Source organism: Cryptomeria japonica, chromosome 3, assembly GCF_030272615.1.
Source record: "Cryptomeria japonica chromosome 3, Sugi_1.0, whole genome shotgun sequence".
Lineage (NCBI taxonomy): Eukaryota > Viridiplantae > Streptophyta > Pinopsida > Cupressales > Cupressaceae > Cryptomeria > Cryptomeria japonica.
The window spans coordinates 991047523-991063948 of NC_081407.1; the positions used below are offsets into that span (position 1 = coordinate 991047523).

Below are 16426 nucleotides of genomic sequence, written 5' to 3' on the forward strand. Positions count from 1 at the left end.
TGTAAATTCTGAACATACAACATTGTTAATACTCAATAGACAATATGCAATTATGCATTCATAAATCAGAATTTCAATTCATTCACATTGTCAATATGCATATCATAATAGATATTAAAGAAATAACATACAAAATGTCAAAACAAAGAGGTTAAATTTTCCCTACTTCTATTGACGCGGTTTCCCCCCATATTTTTCAACGGGGGTTTGGGGGCAGCGCCCCCAAGGTGGGGTCAAGGGGCATCGCCCCTTGCGCGCTCCCTGTCACGATGCAGGGCGGGGTCGAGGGGCAACACCCCGCGAGGCCAAAAAAACTTATTCTTTCATAAAGGTGTTGGGTGTTATTTTTCTATTAACTCGCCGAGTTTGGCGATTTTTGGGCGATTTTCTAATCTCTGTGTCAAAATGCCCAAAGGCTACACTGCTGCCATATAGTTTCATTGTCAAAATTATGAATTAAATTAATGTTATCTTTTAATTTTTTTATTTTTACTAACAATTTGAATTAATAAGGGGCCTATATTAGAAAAAAAATTTAAAAATTTGAAAATACAACTTTTTTTAGTTTTTTAATATTTATTAATGGCCTTAGATAAGGGGGACGTCTAGCCGTCCCCAGGACGGATTGGGGACGTCCCAGCCGTCCCCGGGACGTACGGACGTCCCCCAAGGCTAGGGCAGGCGTCCCCCCGTTTCGGGGACGTCCCCTAAAAATATAGGGCAATTTGGGGACGGGGGGAAACGTCCCCTGGCCGTCCCCAAGTCCCCGAAACGTCCCCGAGATGGGGACGGGGGTTTTCAGGTTGAGGACGCGTCCCCGGGTAACTCTGTTCAAAATCTATAAATGAGAGTGTTGGGCTTCTCATTTGGCATCCATGAAAATTTGTATAACGAAGTGCTGCCGGAATGGTGTCAGATTTGTGCTTTGAAGTTGCAAGCTTCCTAGCCTATGTCAATTCTATGCTTGAGATATAGCACCTAGCTGTGGAGAGACTATTTCTCACTCAAAGGAATAGATAGAGCTTATTGAGAATGGTTGCATCAGTTGGTTTTCTATTGTGGTGAAGATTTGTGTGGATTTCTGAGTGTTCTTGTTGCTGGTCGCGGAGTGTGCTGAAGTGGATTTTTGGTTGCAGGTCTCAGTGTGTCATTCTCCTCGTTCTGGGTATTTCATCTATCTTTCTTTATGGTTTAGGCGATTCATTTTGCAAGTTTATAGAGCTTAAAATAGTGTTTTGGATTTTATTTTTGCAAAATCGTACCTTAGCTGGCCGTACCATGTGGCTGGGCGTTTTGGAATGCATGCATAAATTATTGGGGTCGGTTTGCCATGTTTTTTTGTCCTAGGAATGATCGCCTACCTCCTAGTGATCATTTGCTTTCAGTTTCAAGTCATTTGGTTAAAAATTGGGTGAGTTGTGAGTGTTTTAGTGGGATTTGGTGTTGCTGGTCTGTGTGATTTCAGTGTGCTGGGAGTATATCAGAATTAGAGTTTTTGGTGTTTGGAGTTGGTTTTGGGGTGTGTGAGTTCATTGGTGTGAAGAGAAAGGACTTGGTTTCATTTGCAATTGTTGGTCATGTTATTGCACTTGGTTCATCACTCTTATATGCTATGATTCATATTGTAATGCTGGTAGTAGTACTAACAATAGTTTCTATTGTTCTTTCTTGTCCCACTGCATAAGTGGAAGAGGCTGGCCTTGCCGCCTATCTTTGGAATAGTGATTTCCCTTAAATTATAATCCATATTGTGCATTGCAAAACTGGTTAGTAGTACTAACAGCTATCTAATTGGATTATTGCTCTTAGTCCCACTGCATAAGTGGAAGAGGTTGTCTTTGCCACCTATTTTGAATATTGTAATACTGTCCTCCCGCTGCACAAGCGGTAGAGTTGATTGCAATTTCGTTTCTAGTCCTCTCGCTGGATAAGCGGTTGAGTGATTGCTTCTTCAGTTTCTTGGCTTGTCCTTGGCTGGTTTACCGCCAAGTGATCTTTCAGTATTCTCATTATCCTGCTGAAAAGTGTAAGGGGCTAGCTTGCTGCCCAAGTATTGTAATCAATTTCAGTTTCTTGCATCTAACAATCCCCTCAACACTATATGCTCTCACCCTCCCAAATTGGGCTCTCGGTGATCAAAAGGTGGAAAGGGTTACTTTCAGCAGTATTGGGATTTCATTTTCTAACCCAATGGGTGTTTGGTGTGCTTGTAAACTGTTAAAAAATAAAAAAAAATTAAGGGGGATATTACATGATGATCACACTAATTTGGATGAAGAAGTTTCTATAAAGAGACCTAAGTGGTGGGAAAAACTTGGTGGTGTTCAAGATGATGAAATGTTCGAAGGCAGATTATCCATAGGCAAGAGCAAAAATATATTTAACTTTGCTCTTATGGCTAACATTCAAGAAGTTTACGAGCCTCAGGGGTTTGAGGAAGGAAAATGTAAACTTGAATGAGAAAAGGCAATGGAAACCAAAAATCAAAGGCTTATGAAAAATAAGAATTGGATTCTTTCAAATCTTCCACCGAGGAAGGAACCCATTGGCTACAAATGGGTGTACAAAGATGATGGTACACTTGACAACTATAAAACACAATCAGTGGCTAAAGGATTCTCACAAAGAAAAGGTATTGATTATGAGGAGACCTTTGCTCCAACAACAAAAATGAGCACCATCCAGATAGTTCTAGCCATGGCAGCACAATTTGGCTGAGAAACACATCAAATGGACGTGAAAAGTGTCTTCCTCAATGGAGACTTGAGGAAGAAGTGTACATGACTTAGCCACAAGGATTCCAAGTTGTAGGAAAAGAGCATTAGGTATGCAGACTGACGAAATCTCTTTATGGTCTAAAGCAGGCTCCAAGGGCATGGTACATAAAGATTGACAAATATTTGGATGAACAAGGGTTTTAGAGAAGTTCTTATAATCCTAACCTGTAAATCAAAAGCATAAGCAATGGTATCATCCTTGTGGTCATTTATGTGGATGACATCATCATTACAGGTAGTGGGATACATCTGATTGAACAAATCAAATGTAATTTGGGTAAAGCTTTTGACATGACGGACTTAGGCCTCCTCCATTATTGCATAAGTGTAGAGGTTTCATAGATACATGGTGGTATTTTCATTTCTCTATCTAAATATGTTAGGAGTTTGTTAGACAAGTTCAAAATCTTGTCTACACCTATGGAGAAAGGGTTGAAGCTTTCAGCCAAAATAGGCTCAAAGGTGACTGATGAGTCAATATTCAGGTAACTATTGGGTAGCCTTATCTATCTCACAACCATTAGACCTAACTTGAGCTATGTTGTGGGTTACATTTCCAAATTCATGACAGCAACTAAGGCAAAACATTGGGTTGCAATGAAAAGGTGTAATGTCCCCAATTGGGGTATACCTGATTTTTGCCCAAAAGTAACAATTCCAACAATATAATTTGTTTGCAATAGTATTCTATAACTAATACATATAATAGCTATTGAACCTTTTAAAGTAAGTAAACAATCAACATCATCAATTTGGATCTATTCTATAGTTTTACTTCCAACAACCAACCCTAGTAGGGGATTGGAGGGGAAAGCATAATAGGGCACCCAAAAACTGTTCGCCACAACTAAGCCCAAGGGTGCAGTACATCCAACCAAAACAATTCCATGCCTTGGCCCGCAAGTGGCAGGAACTCCAATCCATTCAACTTGGGGTGGCCTACTTACATTGTGGGAACCTGTCTATTGCCTCTACCTAACATGTTTCCTTACTAATCCATATATGATTGCTTGTAGGAAAATAAATAGGTTAATTTACTAATTATAAGAATCTAAATAGATTGGCATTCCAATTAATAACTAGATCAAAGATATATAAGAGATTACATATTAAACGATATACTCAATGATGTTGTATACCAATTACTTGCTAGATCAAATGGCTGTTGTTTTCTTAATGTAGATTATACATATAAAATCTGATCTGATTCTGCTCTGGATCTGCTTGTGTATGATAGATATTCCTCCCTTCCTCACTCTTCACAAACTCTTCTTATATCTTCACCAAGGTAGGCGACCCATTGGAGGGATATAATCAGTGTTCCATGGGCGTTGGGGACGGGGGGACGCGGGGACGCGTTTCCGGGACGGGGGGACCAAGGGCCTAAGTTTGGGGACGGCGGGGGGGACGGCGGCGGGGGGGTGGTGGGGTGGTGGTGCTGATATAGTTATACACATACATATAGTACTTGAAAACTAGTTTTGAAAAGATGTATGACAGTATTACAGTGTAAGAATTATATTTCAAATGAGACTAGAGAAAATTTGAAATACTAAATCTAAATACCAAGATTTCTAAGTTGTGTTGTTATATGGAGCCTAATCAGACTCGGAGGTTAGATTTTCCCTACTTCTATCGGCGCGGTTTCCCCCTATATTTTTCAACGGGGGTTTGGGGGCAGCGCCCCCAAGTTGGGGTCAAGGGGCATCGTTGTGCGTTCCCTGTCGCAATACAGGGCGGGGTCAAGGGGCAGCGCCCCACGAGGCCAAAAATACTTTTATTATTTTCTAAAGGCATCGGGTGTTATTTTTCTTTTGGCCCACATCCAATTAGAGTTACCACTTAACCCTCAAAAAACTTAAAAAGTCACTTTTTTTTTAAATTTTAATATTAAATATTGCATATATGTGGGGGCGACAGGAGACGTCTGGGCGTCTCCCCGGCCTTGGAGAGACGTGTGCACGTCTCTCGAAGGACGGGGAGACGCCCAAACGTCTCCCAAGGAGACGTGGAGGCGTCTCCATGTCTCTCTGGGAGACGCCCAGACGTCTCCCAAGGAGATGTCTCCACGACACGAGGACGTCTCCGCGTCCCGGCGGTGCTTGGGTGGCGGTGGCGGGACGGCGGGGGATGTCGCATTCCTGTCCCCCCGTCCCCAAAGGACGGGGAGACGCCCAAACGTCTCCCAAGGAGACGTGGAGGCGTCTCCATGTCTCTCTGGGAGACGCCCAGACGTCTCCCAAGGAGATGTCTCCACGACACGAGGACGTCTCCGCATCCCGGCGGTGCTTGGGTGGCGGTGGCGGGACGGCGGGGGATGTCGCATTCCCGTCCCCCCGTCCCCAAGACGTTTATGACAGGGGGACACGTCCCCGTGGAACACTCATATAATGCTTAACAAATGAGATTACTCTTCATTATTTTATACCTTTCAGTGCATCCTTTAATTGCAAACTTGGGCACTCGAGAAGGGGTTGGCCCCATTAAATAAATAAAGATTTATTTAATTTGAGATTTAAATCCCCAAGGTGGGGCGCTAAACACCAAAGGTCGGTCAGCATTATAAACCATGGGTCGGCCCTTATAAATATATTTATTTAAAGGCAGTTTAAACTTTAATATTTGGCTCCAAAAAGGTGCAGACCGGCTGTAATTTATTACTTATTTTTGCCCTAGGTTTAGTTATTAAGGCTGCTACCTATTCTGGCTTTCTTTCTTGCCTTCGCCCATAGATAAGGTAATGATTCAAGACCTCTTTCTGCTGTGATTTCAAGCCTTTCTTTTCTGCTGTGTCTTGGTGATGTTTTTAGTCAGGGCATGACAAAAGGGTACTGAGATATGTGAAAGGGACACTAGACTTTAGCATTCTATATGGCACAAGCAAAAATTACCATCTGGTTGGGTCCGCATATTCAAATTGCGCAGGTTTTGTTGATAACAAGAAGTCCACTTCTAGATATCTTTTCAATCTTAGTACAGTGCAGTCACGTAAGCCAATAAGGAGCAATAGGAGCTAGCTCTTTCCTCAATAGAAGCATAGTATCGAGGAACAATCAAAGCAAGATATGATGCAGTATGGCTATAGAGGATGCTTCAGACATGCAAATGTCTCAAGCAAGGCCTTCCCCCTTGTTTTTTGACAATCAAGGGGTGTTAAAGTTGGCCAAGAATTAGTCTTCCACGAGTCTACAGAACATGCAGAGCTTCATTGTCATTTCATACAATTTCTAGAAGATTGATCAATGATGTTCAATACGTTCCAACTCAGGACCAGATTGAAGACATTCTCACCAAGTCCTTGAGTCTTGACAAATTTGTAAAATTTTGGGACAAACTTGGTGTAATTAGTAGATTGACCATTAAGGGAAGGTATCAAAGTAATATTGTAATGTTAGTTTGTAATGGTCAATTAAGTTGTTTGAATAGACTTTAGGAATATTCTTTATTCTTTTAGTTGTCATATGCTTTTCTTCGTTGTCGATCTTATCCTTATCAGATAAATCATTTGTAACTATTATTTAAGGAGAATTTCACTCCTTTGTTAATATCAAATATCTTGGCAATCATTCTTTGTGTCATTACTTTCCATAATATCATCTTGGGATTTGAGTATTGGATTTTAACATTTTGGGTGTTCTTAGCTCATTCATGGTTTCCTAGTAACCATTTGATAGTTTTATATGTTGCTTCTATTTATTGGGTACTTGATATGGAGTTTGTATAATTAGATTTGTAGGTACTATCATTTTGCAAGAATTGCTCTAGATCTCTTGTTGATGATACTCTTCTAAAAGCTTAGACTTTGCAAGGGTATTGTAACCACGGATTACTGAATAATACACTAGGTTGCATTAGAGTGTAGGTCTTTTCTCCCAAAAGGGTTTTCCTATGCATATCACTGTGTTATGGTATATTTCAAAGTGTTTTGTTTCTCATAACCATATAATCAATTTAATTTTTGCACAAACCTCCTTTAATAAAATAATGTGGAAAGTGTATTCTACATCTCCGCTTCCTTTCAAAAATAAAGTAGTCTTAAATTGTCATGTGATTCATGTTTTGCTCATGCACTGTATTAAGGACAGACTATCAATCCATATTAATTAGTGCTACAGGCATAGAGATCATTGGAATCATACATACTGTTAAGAAAATAGTATAACTAATCCTATTTGTTACAGATATGGCCTCTATGGAGCCCCATTACATACTTTGTTTCACATAAAATATGGCTTTTCAAAGATTCTATAATAACAAGAAGCAATTGGATACTGAGATATTTTCTGTGGAAAAGGAAGGTTTTCCACTTGATTTACAGCAAAATGGTTCTATTACCTATTATGGGAACAAGATTTGTGCTAGTACTTTGTTTAATGCATACATTAAAAATAAAAATAAAAGGAGAAAAAGAAGCATTGCTGAATTGAAGCATAAATTGTTTCAAGATTAAAAATCATAAATATATTAAGAAAAAGCTTGCACTTACAGTACTATTTTCTTCATCGTCACTATTATCATCAGTCTCACTTCCCCCCTCTTCACCTTTAGCTTTTGGAAGTGTTGTATTGACACTGGGTGGCCCACAAATCAGACACAGAAAATACTTCTTGGCTCGAGTACTGCAGTAGAAACATAAAACTCCAAATTAGCAAGTTATTTCCAGTCATTTATGGTACTATGTATTTGGATTAGGTGCTCCTTTAAACGCATTGTCAGCATTTTGATAAAATAATAAATTGCATAAAACATGAAAATGAAGCTAAAACATATTCTCAAACATGAAAATGCATTAATGTGAGTTTGAAGATTCGATAATTCTGAAAATATCAGTTTGACTGATGTATTCCCTTTGACATAGTAGTCTTGATAACTATCCTGAGCCAAAGTTTAAAATTAATTTAAATCTTTAACCAATTATAATATAATTTCTGTTTCGTTATACACAAGTCACTCAGAATGATTATTAGAGATTATACATAGCAACTACACAAACTAGAAATCAATGAAGAAGACACAGTGCTCTGTTATACAGCAAAAAATCATTAAAGAAATTTCCACGTGCTGATAAGAATTAGTTCTATATTTAATTTTGGAAATCCAAGATTCACTTGTTGGCGGCAATATTGTACACGGAAATAAAACTAGTTAATTAAGTTGTAATTGTGTTGGTTAGTTGGCAAATGATGGGTGGCAGTTGCGGTGCGACGGTTGGCGCTTGCACCCCCTCGGTATCTTTATATACTTCCAAATGTAACTTGTGACGGGGGAACGATTATGAATGGAATAACATCTCTTATATTTGACCTGATATCTATGGCATTATTATTCTGCATTACGTGCTTTATCTGTGTACTTTAAGTTATTCACCCGAAAGGGCAAACATCACCTAAGAAAAAGAACTGAACTTTCCACTACAGCTAGAAGTGTTAGACTGTAACATTTGTCAATCATCAGATTGAAATACAGAAAATTGATATAAATGTTGTCTGTGATAACACTATTGATGGTAATAACAGCTGATTATCTTTCACGTGTGCTCTGAATGTTCTGCAATAAATATGCATTCACCCAACCCCACATTTTGGATTTTCGATGTGGATTAACATTTACAAGAGAAGTCATTCATATTTAATCCTAAATGACATGTTCTACACCAGGCAAGCTTAAAACATTTGCTCCAGAGAGGCTACAATAAATCAAAGTTTGCATGTGCCTCATTCAACACCCGAGCTTGGTGTTTTAGTGTGGATATACATAAATCAATCCAATTTCACATGTCATACAGCAAGCATGCCTAAAGCCTCCTTATAAATCAAAACTTTACAAGTGCCCGACCCAACACCCTGGTTTGGTGTTTTGGTGTGGATTAAAATTTACAAAATAAGTGATCTTGTTAAAATCCCATGGTGCCGTGTTCAAAGGCTTGCAAGCTTAAAACCTTCACTCAAGAGAGGGTACAATGAACAAAAAAATGCAAGTGCTTCACCAAACGCATCAGTCTGGTGTTTTGGTGCGGATTTATATATATAACATGATGAACAAGGTTAAATAGACCGATTCAGTGACAAATTAGACATTTCAAGTAATGTTTTTTTTGCCTTTCTTTTTCGGTTTTCCCCAATCTTTTCCAGCTTTCATTTACATTTATAAATTCTTCCCTTAAATGTTCCTTTAAGTTCCACATGGCTTCAAATTAGTCTAGAGTTTTTTCCCCAAGCTTTTCCAGCTTTCATTTGCATTTATAAATTCTTCCCTTACATGTTCCTTTAAGTTCCACATGGCTTCAAATTAGTCTAGAGTTTTTGCATTTAAAAATCCATTTTTAATTCTTTTGCAGTGGTTAAATTACCTTTTCTGATTTTTTCAATTCACAGATTTGTACTCTGCATTCAATGGCATCAAGAAGTGGAAGAAAAAGCATCCACAATACAAATCCCACATTAAAGTATGTTTTACCAGAACGTATTGTAGGATCAATTATTTCTAGCTATTGTAGGTCGAAGATGAGTGGAGGTTGAAAAATAAATTGAATGAATGATTCAATAATCGGATGATTACATTGAACGATATACACACGTATATATAGAGGTTACAAGACGATGTTCTATAATTAGAACATAACGTTAAAGTAAAAGATTAAAGAGCTAAAAGCTAAATTAAGCTTAAAAGCTAATTAACTAAAAAGAAAAAGCTAAATGCTAAATAAAGTTTAAAAGCTAATTAATTAAAAAGAAAAAGCTAGATGCTAAATAAAGCTTAAAAGCTAATTAACTAAAAAGCTAAATGACCATTAAACAAGGAACTAAATATAGGTGACTAAAATATAATTAAATATTCTAATACCCTCCCTTAATGGTCATGCTATCTATCACACCAAGCTGCCCTCTAAATTTGAGAAACTTTGTCGGGCTCAAGGACTAGGTGAGGATATCTGCAGTCTGATCTTTTGAAGGAATGTACTGCAGTATCACTGATCCATCTTCAACATGCTGGCGGATGAAATGACAATGAAGCTCTACATGCTTTGTCCGCTCATGGAAGACTGGATTTTTGGCTAATTTTAGAACCCCTTGATTATCACAAAACAAGGGAGTAGGTCCTGGTTGAGACATTTGCATGTTTGCAAGCATCCTGCGTAGCCAAATTGTCTCACATGTTGCCTTAACAATTCCCCGATACTCTGCTTCGGTTGAGGAAAGAGCTATTGCCTGTTGCTTCTTGCTGGTCCATGTGACTACACCTATACCCAATCTGAAAACATACCCAGAAGTTGACTTTCTGTCATCAACACAACCTGCCCAATCTGAGTCTGTAAAACCAACCAGCCTAGGATCTTCGCTTCTGCTGTACAGAATGCCAAAATCAGGAGTGCCCTTTACATATCTAAGCACACGCTTCGCTGCAACCCAATGTTCAACTTTTGGGGCTAACATGAAGCAAGAAATATAGCTCACAACATAACTGTGAGGCCTCACCCCGACTCAGTTTGACATTTCAGTGATTTTTATATTGAGACTATTATGGATACTTTATTTTGATGCATTTTGGAATTTAGAACTTATATGATTTCAGGATTTGGATAGCATTGCTATATATTGATGATTTATTTATATGCTTTATGAGATAGAACACTACATGATTCTTGAATAAGATGAAATTTCGGTGATAAATGTTGTTATTGAATTTGCAGGACTTTAATATGATAATAGAATTATGATGTATGTTTAAGTTTAGGTGAATTAGGATGAATTGCTTATGTAAAATTGCTTGGATAAAAGATGTATTTAATTTGTTCAGATGTGAATTGTATGCAAGTGATGATGTGTATTATTATTCCTTTGAATTATATTATATGTGGATATTTGAAAGTACTAATGTGTAAATTGAGATGCGCAGGAAGTTATCCATGTGACCATGGAAAATTTACAGAGAACCAAACCTAGACCTATGTATGTTCGTAAGCCAGGGGTTGTCTATTTGGAGAGACAACACCCCGTTTGTGTTGTATTTTATTCATAACAGTATATGTTGCATGTGTTTTAAGCGTATTTAATTGGCTTGTGTAAAATCCACAAGAGACGATTTCATGTTTTAAATTGTAAAAGTGTTTTCTTTGTGTCACTTGACACGTGTGTGGATTTAAGTTTAAATTTTTATTTTTGTCTCTTGGTGGGAAAGTGTTCAACTATAGCTTTTTCAATTAATGTAACGTGATGTCATAAATACCTTGGGTAAAGAATCTTTGGGGTGGTCAACATAGGTTTGACCCGAAAATAAACTTCAGAGGGTTTTAAAATGGGTTAAATGAACACCTAGGGGTAGTTTAATAGGGTTTCCTAAAGCCCATAAGGTATACCTAAGGGATAGGGGTAATTTTAGGCAAGTTTCTACTCCTAAGTGACCTTTTAGACACCCTAAAATTTGACTTTTCTGAGTTGTGCGAAAATTGAAATTAGAAGATTGAACTTAGTTGTAAACTTTCCTTTTCAAAAGAGAGTTCCCTTTCCCATTCTGTCTTACCTTCCTCTTTAGTTTTTAGAAACTTGTGAGAACTCACAGAATGAGCTTCTTAAGCAAGAATTTGAAAATTTGAGGGTAATCACCCACTCTCCATTTTTGGAGACGAGAAATTTGAAAAAAAAAGAATAGTATAGATTTGGAATAGTGAAATTTGGCTAGGGGTAGAAGGAGAAGATCGGTGAAATTGGGCAGCTCTTCCTCAAACAATACTATCCTACCTTTGGGCAGATTAAGGTTGGTTACATTCTTCTTAAAATGACTTCTTTTGGCATGTGTTTGAAAGTATGTTGGTGTAAGAAATCTGTTTCCTTGTATGTCCTTTTTGGGAATTTCATTTGGTATTTTGTATTATGTTTTGTATGTGTTTTTGGGAGTCTTCAAGACCTCTTACTCTTGGGAGAGAGGAGGATCTTGTGGGTGGTAGCAATGACAACCCTCGAGTGAGAGACTCTCGTTATGAGAGCGATCACAAGGGATTTTTGTGTGACCCTTGCTGCATGGCCTGTTTGTGCAATGGGGGTCATAAGGAGGGATATAAGGCTAGAATGCCTTGGAGGGCATAAAGAATAAGGGGTTGAAAATTCTTGATGTATTTGTTGTGCCATGAGGTGGCTACATGTTTTTCCATACTTGCAGTTCTCCTCAAGGTATTGGTTCACTACCACCCTTAAAAAGGTCATCACCAAAGTGTGGTGCAGTGTAGCCGGGATGGGAGTGTCTAAAATCTGTGTGTATTTTGTCTTCTATGTGTTTGCATGTTTGTTTCCCGTCTAGGGCTTGGTTCTTCGAGCTCGGGGGTGGCTACCAGTTAGCCTAGGCTGGGAGGTGAGCACTCCATGGTCATAGTTGTGATTTAATATGCAGGATTGTCGGGAGAAAAGAATAGGACAAGTGGAAGGTTGCAGGAGTTATTGTTGCAGATATTTATTTGCAGTTGTAATTATTAGTTTAAAAGGAGAAATATACCCTCATTCGTTTGAAATGAGAGGCTAAATGTAAATTAGAAATAAAGACATGAGATTAGTTAATTGTTATTTAGATAAAGAAACATCTTGTAAAACTTGCAGAATACCTTTTTGAAATGAAATAAGCTAGATATACTCTTCTTTCTATTTGAAAAGAAAAGCTTTGAAATTGCATGCAATAGCTCACTGAAAAAAATAAATAAATAAATAAAATCATTTTTATTTGATTTTGTTCTTTCCTTTTTATCTGCGATTTTGTCTTCATTTTAAATGCAGAAAATATGAGTTGTAATGGTTGTTAGATTTTAATAAAAGAAATTATATTATCTATTTAGTTGTTGTAGTAATTGCAGAATCAGTAAATTTATTTATTGCAGAAAAGAAATAAGTATCCCTAAATTAGTATTTCCAAGGTAAAAAAAACATAAATCTGATGTGTTTATGATAAATTGATTAGTAGGAAATTTATTCAATTCTTAAAGCATTTAAAATAAAATAAAACAGAAAAGGCATAAGTTAGATTCGCATGCATATTGTAGATTGAAAATAAATTATATATTTTTGTTTTCTATAAAAACAATATAGTAGAATGAAGTTTGAATATTATTAATCCATCTATATCCTCTTCATCTAAATCAAAATACTAGAGCCTATTTATTTTAATTGGATGTCTCTTAGAATTTATAAATTCATACAAATATATAATTCTATTGGCAAGCAGTTTGCATGTATATCATTATAAATATGTTTAAAAGAAAATAAAATAAAATGCGTTGAATATATATATATATATATATATATAAAAATATATATATTTTAAAAAAAAAAAAAATACATAAACATAAAAATAATTTATAACTTTAAAAAAAAGGGGGTTTTTTATTTGAGTAATGCCGAAGGGCCGAAGGCCACTGTGTGGACACACAGTGGATTGGCCGTGGACCCCACTGTGTGTACACACAGTGGGCGGCCTCGCAGCTTCCACTGAGTGAACACACAGTGTGGGCCGCGGCTTCCATTGTGTGGACACACAGTGTGGGCCACTGCGGCTCCCACTGTGTGGACACACAGTGGTGTCGCGCCGCCACTGTGTGGACACATAGTGGAGCGGCGGGTTCCACTGTGTGGACACACAGTGGCGCCCTCGTCACCCTTTCTTTGACCTGCGAGCTCCACCATGGCCGTCGCTCGATGGGTTTCGGCCCTGCACAGTCCGAGCCAAAAATAAAATGAAAGGAACAAAAAAAAATATAAAATGGAATGCCCTAACCCAAAACTTGGGGTTGGGGCAAGCAAAATATGGTTAGGGTAAAATAATAAAATATCATAAGGGAAGCTTTATTTTTATAATTAAAAAAGAAAGGGGTTTTATGAAATAGGTATTTTATTAGATAGGGTTTGCATGGGTAAAACCCTAGGAAGTTTTATATACATTATATATATATATATATATATATATATATATATATATATATATAAATAAGGTTGTCTTTACATAATTATGTTTTATATAAATGTAAATAGGTAGAAATGGTTTAAGTTAAATTGTTATGGAATTAATATTTGATTTTCAAATAGTACGAAATGATTTAAAATAAATATTTGCAAAGTTAATATTTATTTTAACTTTAATAGCTTGAGAAGTTTTAAATTTAAAATTAAATATTGCTAGATTAACTATGTATGAAAACTTGAATTTAAAAGTTAGGAGGTTTAGCTCGATTGTAACTTTGGTTGTCTATGGGAACATATTTAATCTATTGACTAGGCTTCTTGAGAAAATAAATTTAAATCGTCTAGTATTCCGCAAATAAATTTTAAATTAATTTCGTTACTTGATTTAATAACAAAATTAGCTCGAATATAGTTTTGACAAAATACATTAGTGCATGTTGTGTTAGCGAACTTAATGTTATTTAGTTGTTATTTTTAAAAAAAAAAAAAATCATCCCGTTTTTGCCCTAAATTTTGGGCATGACAATAACTGATGTCAGGTCTAGTGGCGGTGAGATAGATGAGGCTGCCCACTAGTTGCCTGAATGAAGACTCATCCACTACAGGTGAATCTGATTTGGCTGATAATTTGAGCCCTATCTCCATAGGTGTAGATGCAAGTTTACAATCTTGCATTCGAAACTTATCTAGTAGGCTCTTGGCATACTTTGACTGAGAAATGAATATGTGGCTATCAGTCTGCCAAACCTCTACACCGAGACAATAATGGAGAAGTCCCAAATCTGTCATATCAAAATGCTGACACAAATTCTGTTTGACCTGCATGATTAGATGTGTTGCATTGCCAGTGATGATGAGATCATCAACATAGACTACTAGAAATAGAATATCATCACTAGTATGTTTGACATACAAATTGGGATCTGAAGGACTCCTCTGAAAGCCTTGATCAATCAAGTACTTATCAATTTTGATGTACCATGCACGAAGAGCCTGTTTGAGGCCATAGAGTGCTTTGACTAGTCTACATACCTGGTGTTCCTTACCGGCAACCTTGAAACCTGGAGGCTGCGTCATGTAGACTTCTTCCTGCAAATCACCATTGAAAAAGGCACTCTTGACGTCCATTTGATGGACTTTCCATCCAAATTGAGCTGAGAGAGCGAGGACAAGCCTAATGGTACTCATCTTGGCTGTGGGAGCAAATGTCTCTTCATAGTCGATGCCCTCCTTCTGTGAAAACCCTTTTGCCACCAATCGAGCCTTGTACTTATCAAGACTTCCATCAACTTCATACTTGACTTTAAACACCCATTTGCAGCCAATGGGCTTCTTTCCTGGAGGAAGATCAGACAATACCCAAGTGTTGTTTTTCAGAAGACTATGTTGCTCCACTGCCATAGCCTTTTCCCATTCAGGTACACCTTTAGCCTCTGTATATGTTTGAGGCTCATAAATACTATGAATGTTGGCCATAAGAGCAAAATTAACTGTGTGTTGTTGGCTCTTACTTCTAATGGATCTACCCTCAATGAGCTCATCATCATGAAGATCACCAATTGTCTTGGCCCACTACTTAGGCCGGAGAGTAGAAGTACCAACATCTACTGCAGGATGAAGAGTGCCTGGAATATCTGGAGCAAGCTCCTCTGGATGTGGATCGTGAAGATCTTGAGGAAAGTCAGGGGGTGCAATGTCATGCCTGGGAGACCCCACAACTTTAGAGTCAACTAAATCCCTCCCATCAAGTGGAGCTAAGGGAAGACGAACACCCATACTTACAGCCTTTGGAGGGTGATCCTCAGTGCTCAAATCAGGAGAGGAAGGCTGAAAAGGCCCTCTTTCTTCATCAAATACTACATCTCGACTGAATATGAGGTGATTAGTGTCTATATCAACCAGCCGATATGCCTTGTGGTTGTCACTGTAGCCAATGAACATCAATTTCTGACTCTTTGGATCCAGTTTGGTGCGCGTGGCATCTGGAATCCAAACATAAGCTATAGAGCCAAAAACTTTCAAATGACTAATTTTGGACTTCCTACCAGACCAAGCTTCCTCTGGAGTCATCTTCTTAACGGCCTTTGTGGGAGACCGGTTCAAAAGGTAGACTGCAGTGAAGACCGCTTCCGCCCAAAAGTGTTTTGGAACATTTCTATGCTCCAACATAGACCGAGCCATCTCAGTGACTATACGGTTCCTGCGCTCAACAACACCGTTCTGCTGTGGGGTGTAAGGTGTGGTAAGTTGATGCTTAATGCCATGTGATGCACAAAAGTTGGTGAACTCAATAGAACAAAATTCCCCTCCATTGTCGGACCGAAGAGTGACTATCTGACAGCTAGACTCTTTTTCCACTAAGGCCTTAAACGTTTGAAACATGGTGAACACCTCTGATTTCTGCTTAAGAAAATAAACCCACATGCGTCTGCTGAAATCATCAACAAATAATAGAAAATACCTGCATCCAGTGACTGATGGAGTGTTCATGGGACCACAGATGTCTTCATGAACGAGTTGCAAGACCTTGGATGTTCTCCAAGCGTCTCCATCTGAAAATGGAGTCCTATGCTGCTTTCCAGCTTGACACACTCCGCAAACTCCATGATTTTGAGTTTGAATCTCAGGTAATCCTACGAATAGATCCTCTCGAATCAACTGAGAGAGATAGTGGACATTGAGATGCCCATATCGCTGATGCCAAAGAGT

The 16426-nt window shown here is 37.9% G+C and overlaps 1 protein-coding gene across 1 annotated transcript in view; it reads right to left on the reverse strand.

The window, feature by feature from the left end:
• Positions 1-16426, reverse strand: part of LOC131036761 (18S rRNA (guanine-N(7))-methyltransferase RID2) — a 68399-nt gene that overhangs the window by 27785 nt on the left and 24188 nt on the right. Inside the window, exon 9 of the mRNA XM_057968744.2 lies at positions 7264-7396. Coding sequence (XP_057824727.1) covers positions 7264-7396 — 133 coding nt within the window. The remainder of the gene's footprint in view (positions 1-7263; positions 7397-16426) is intronic.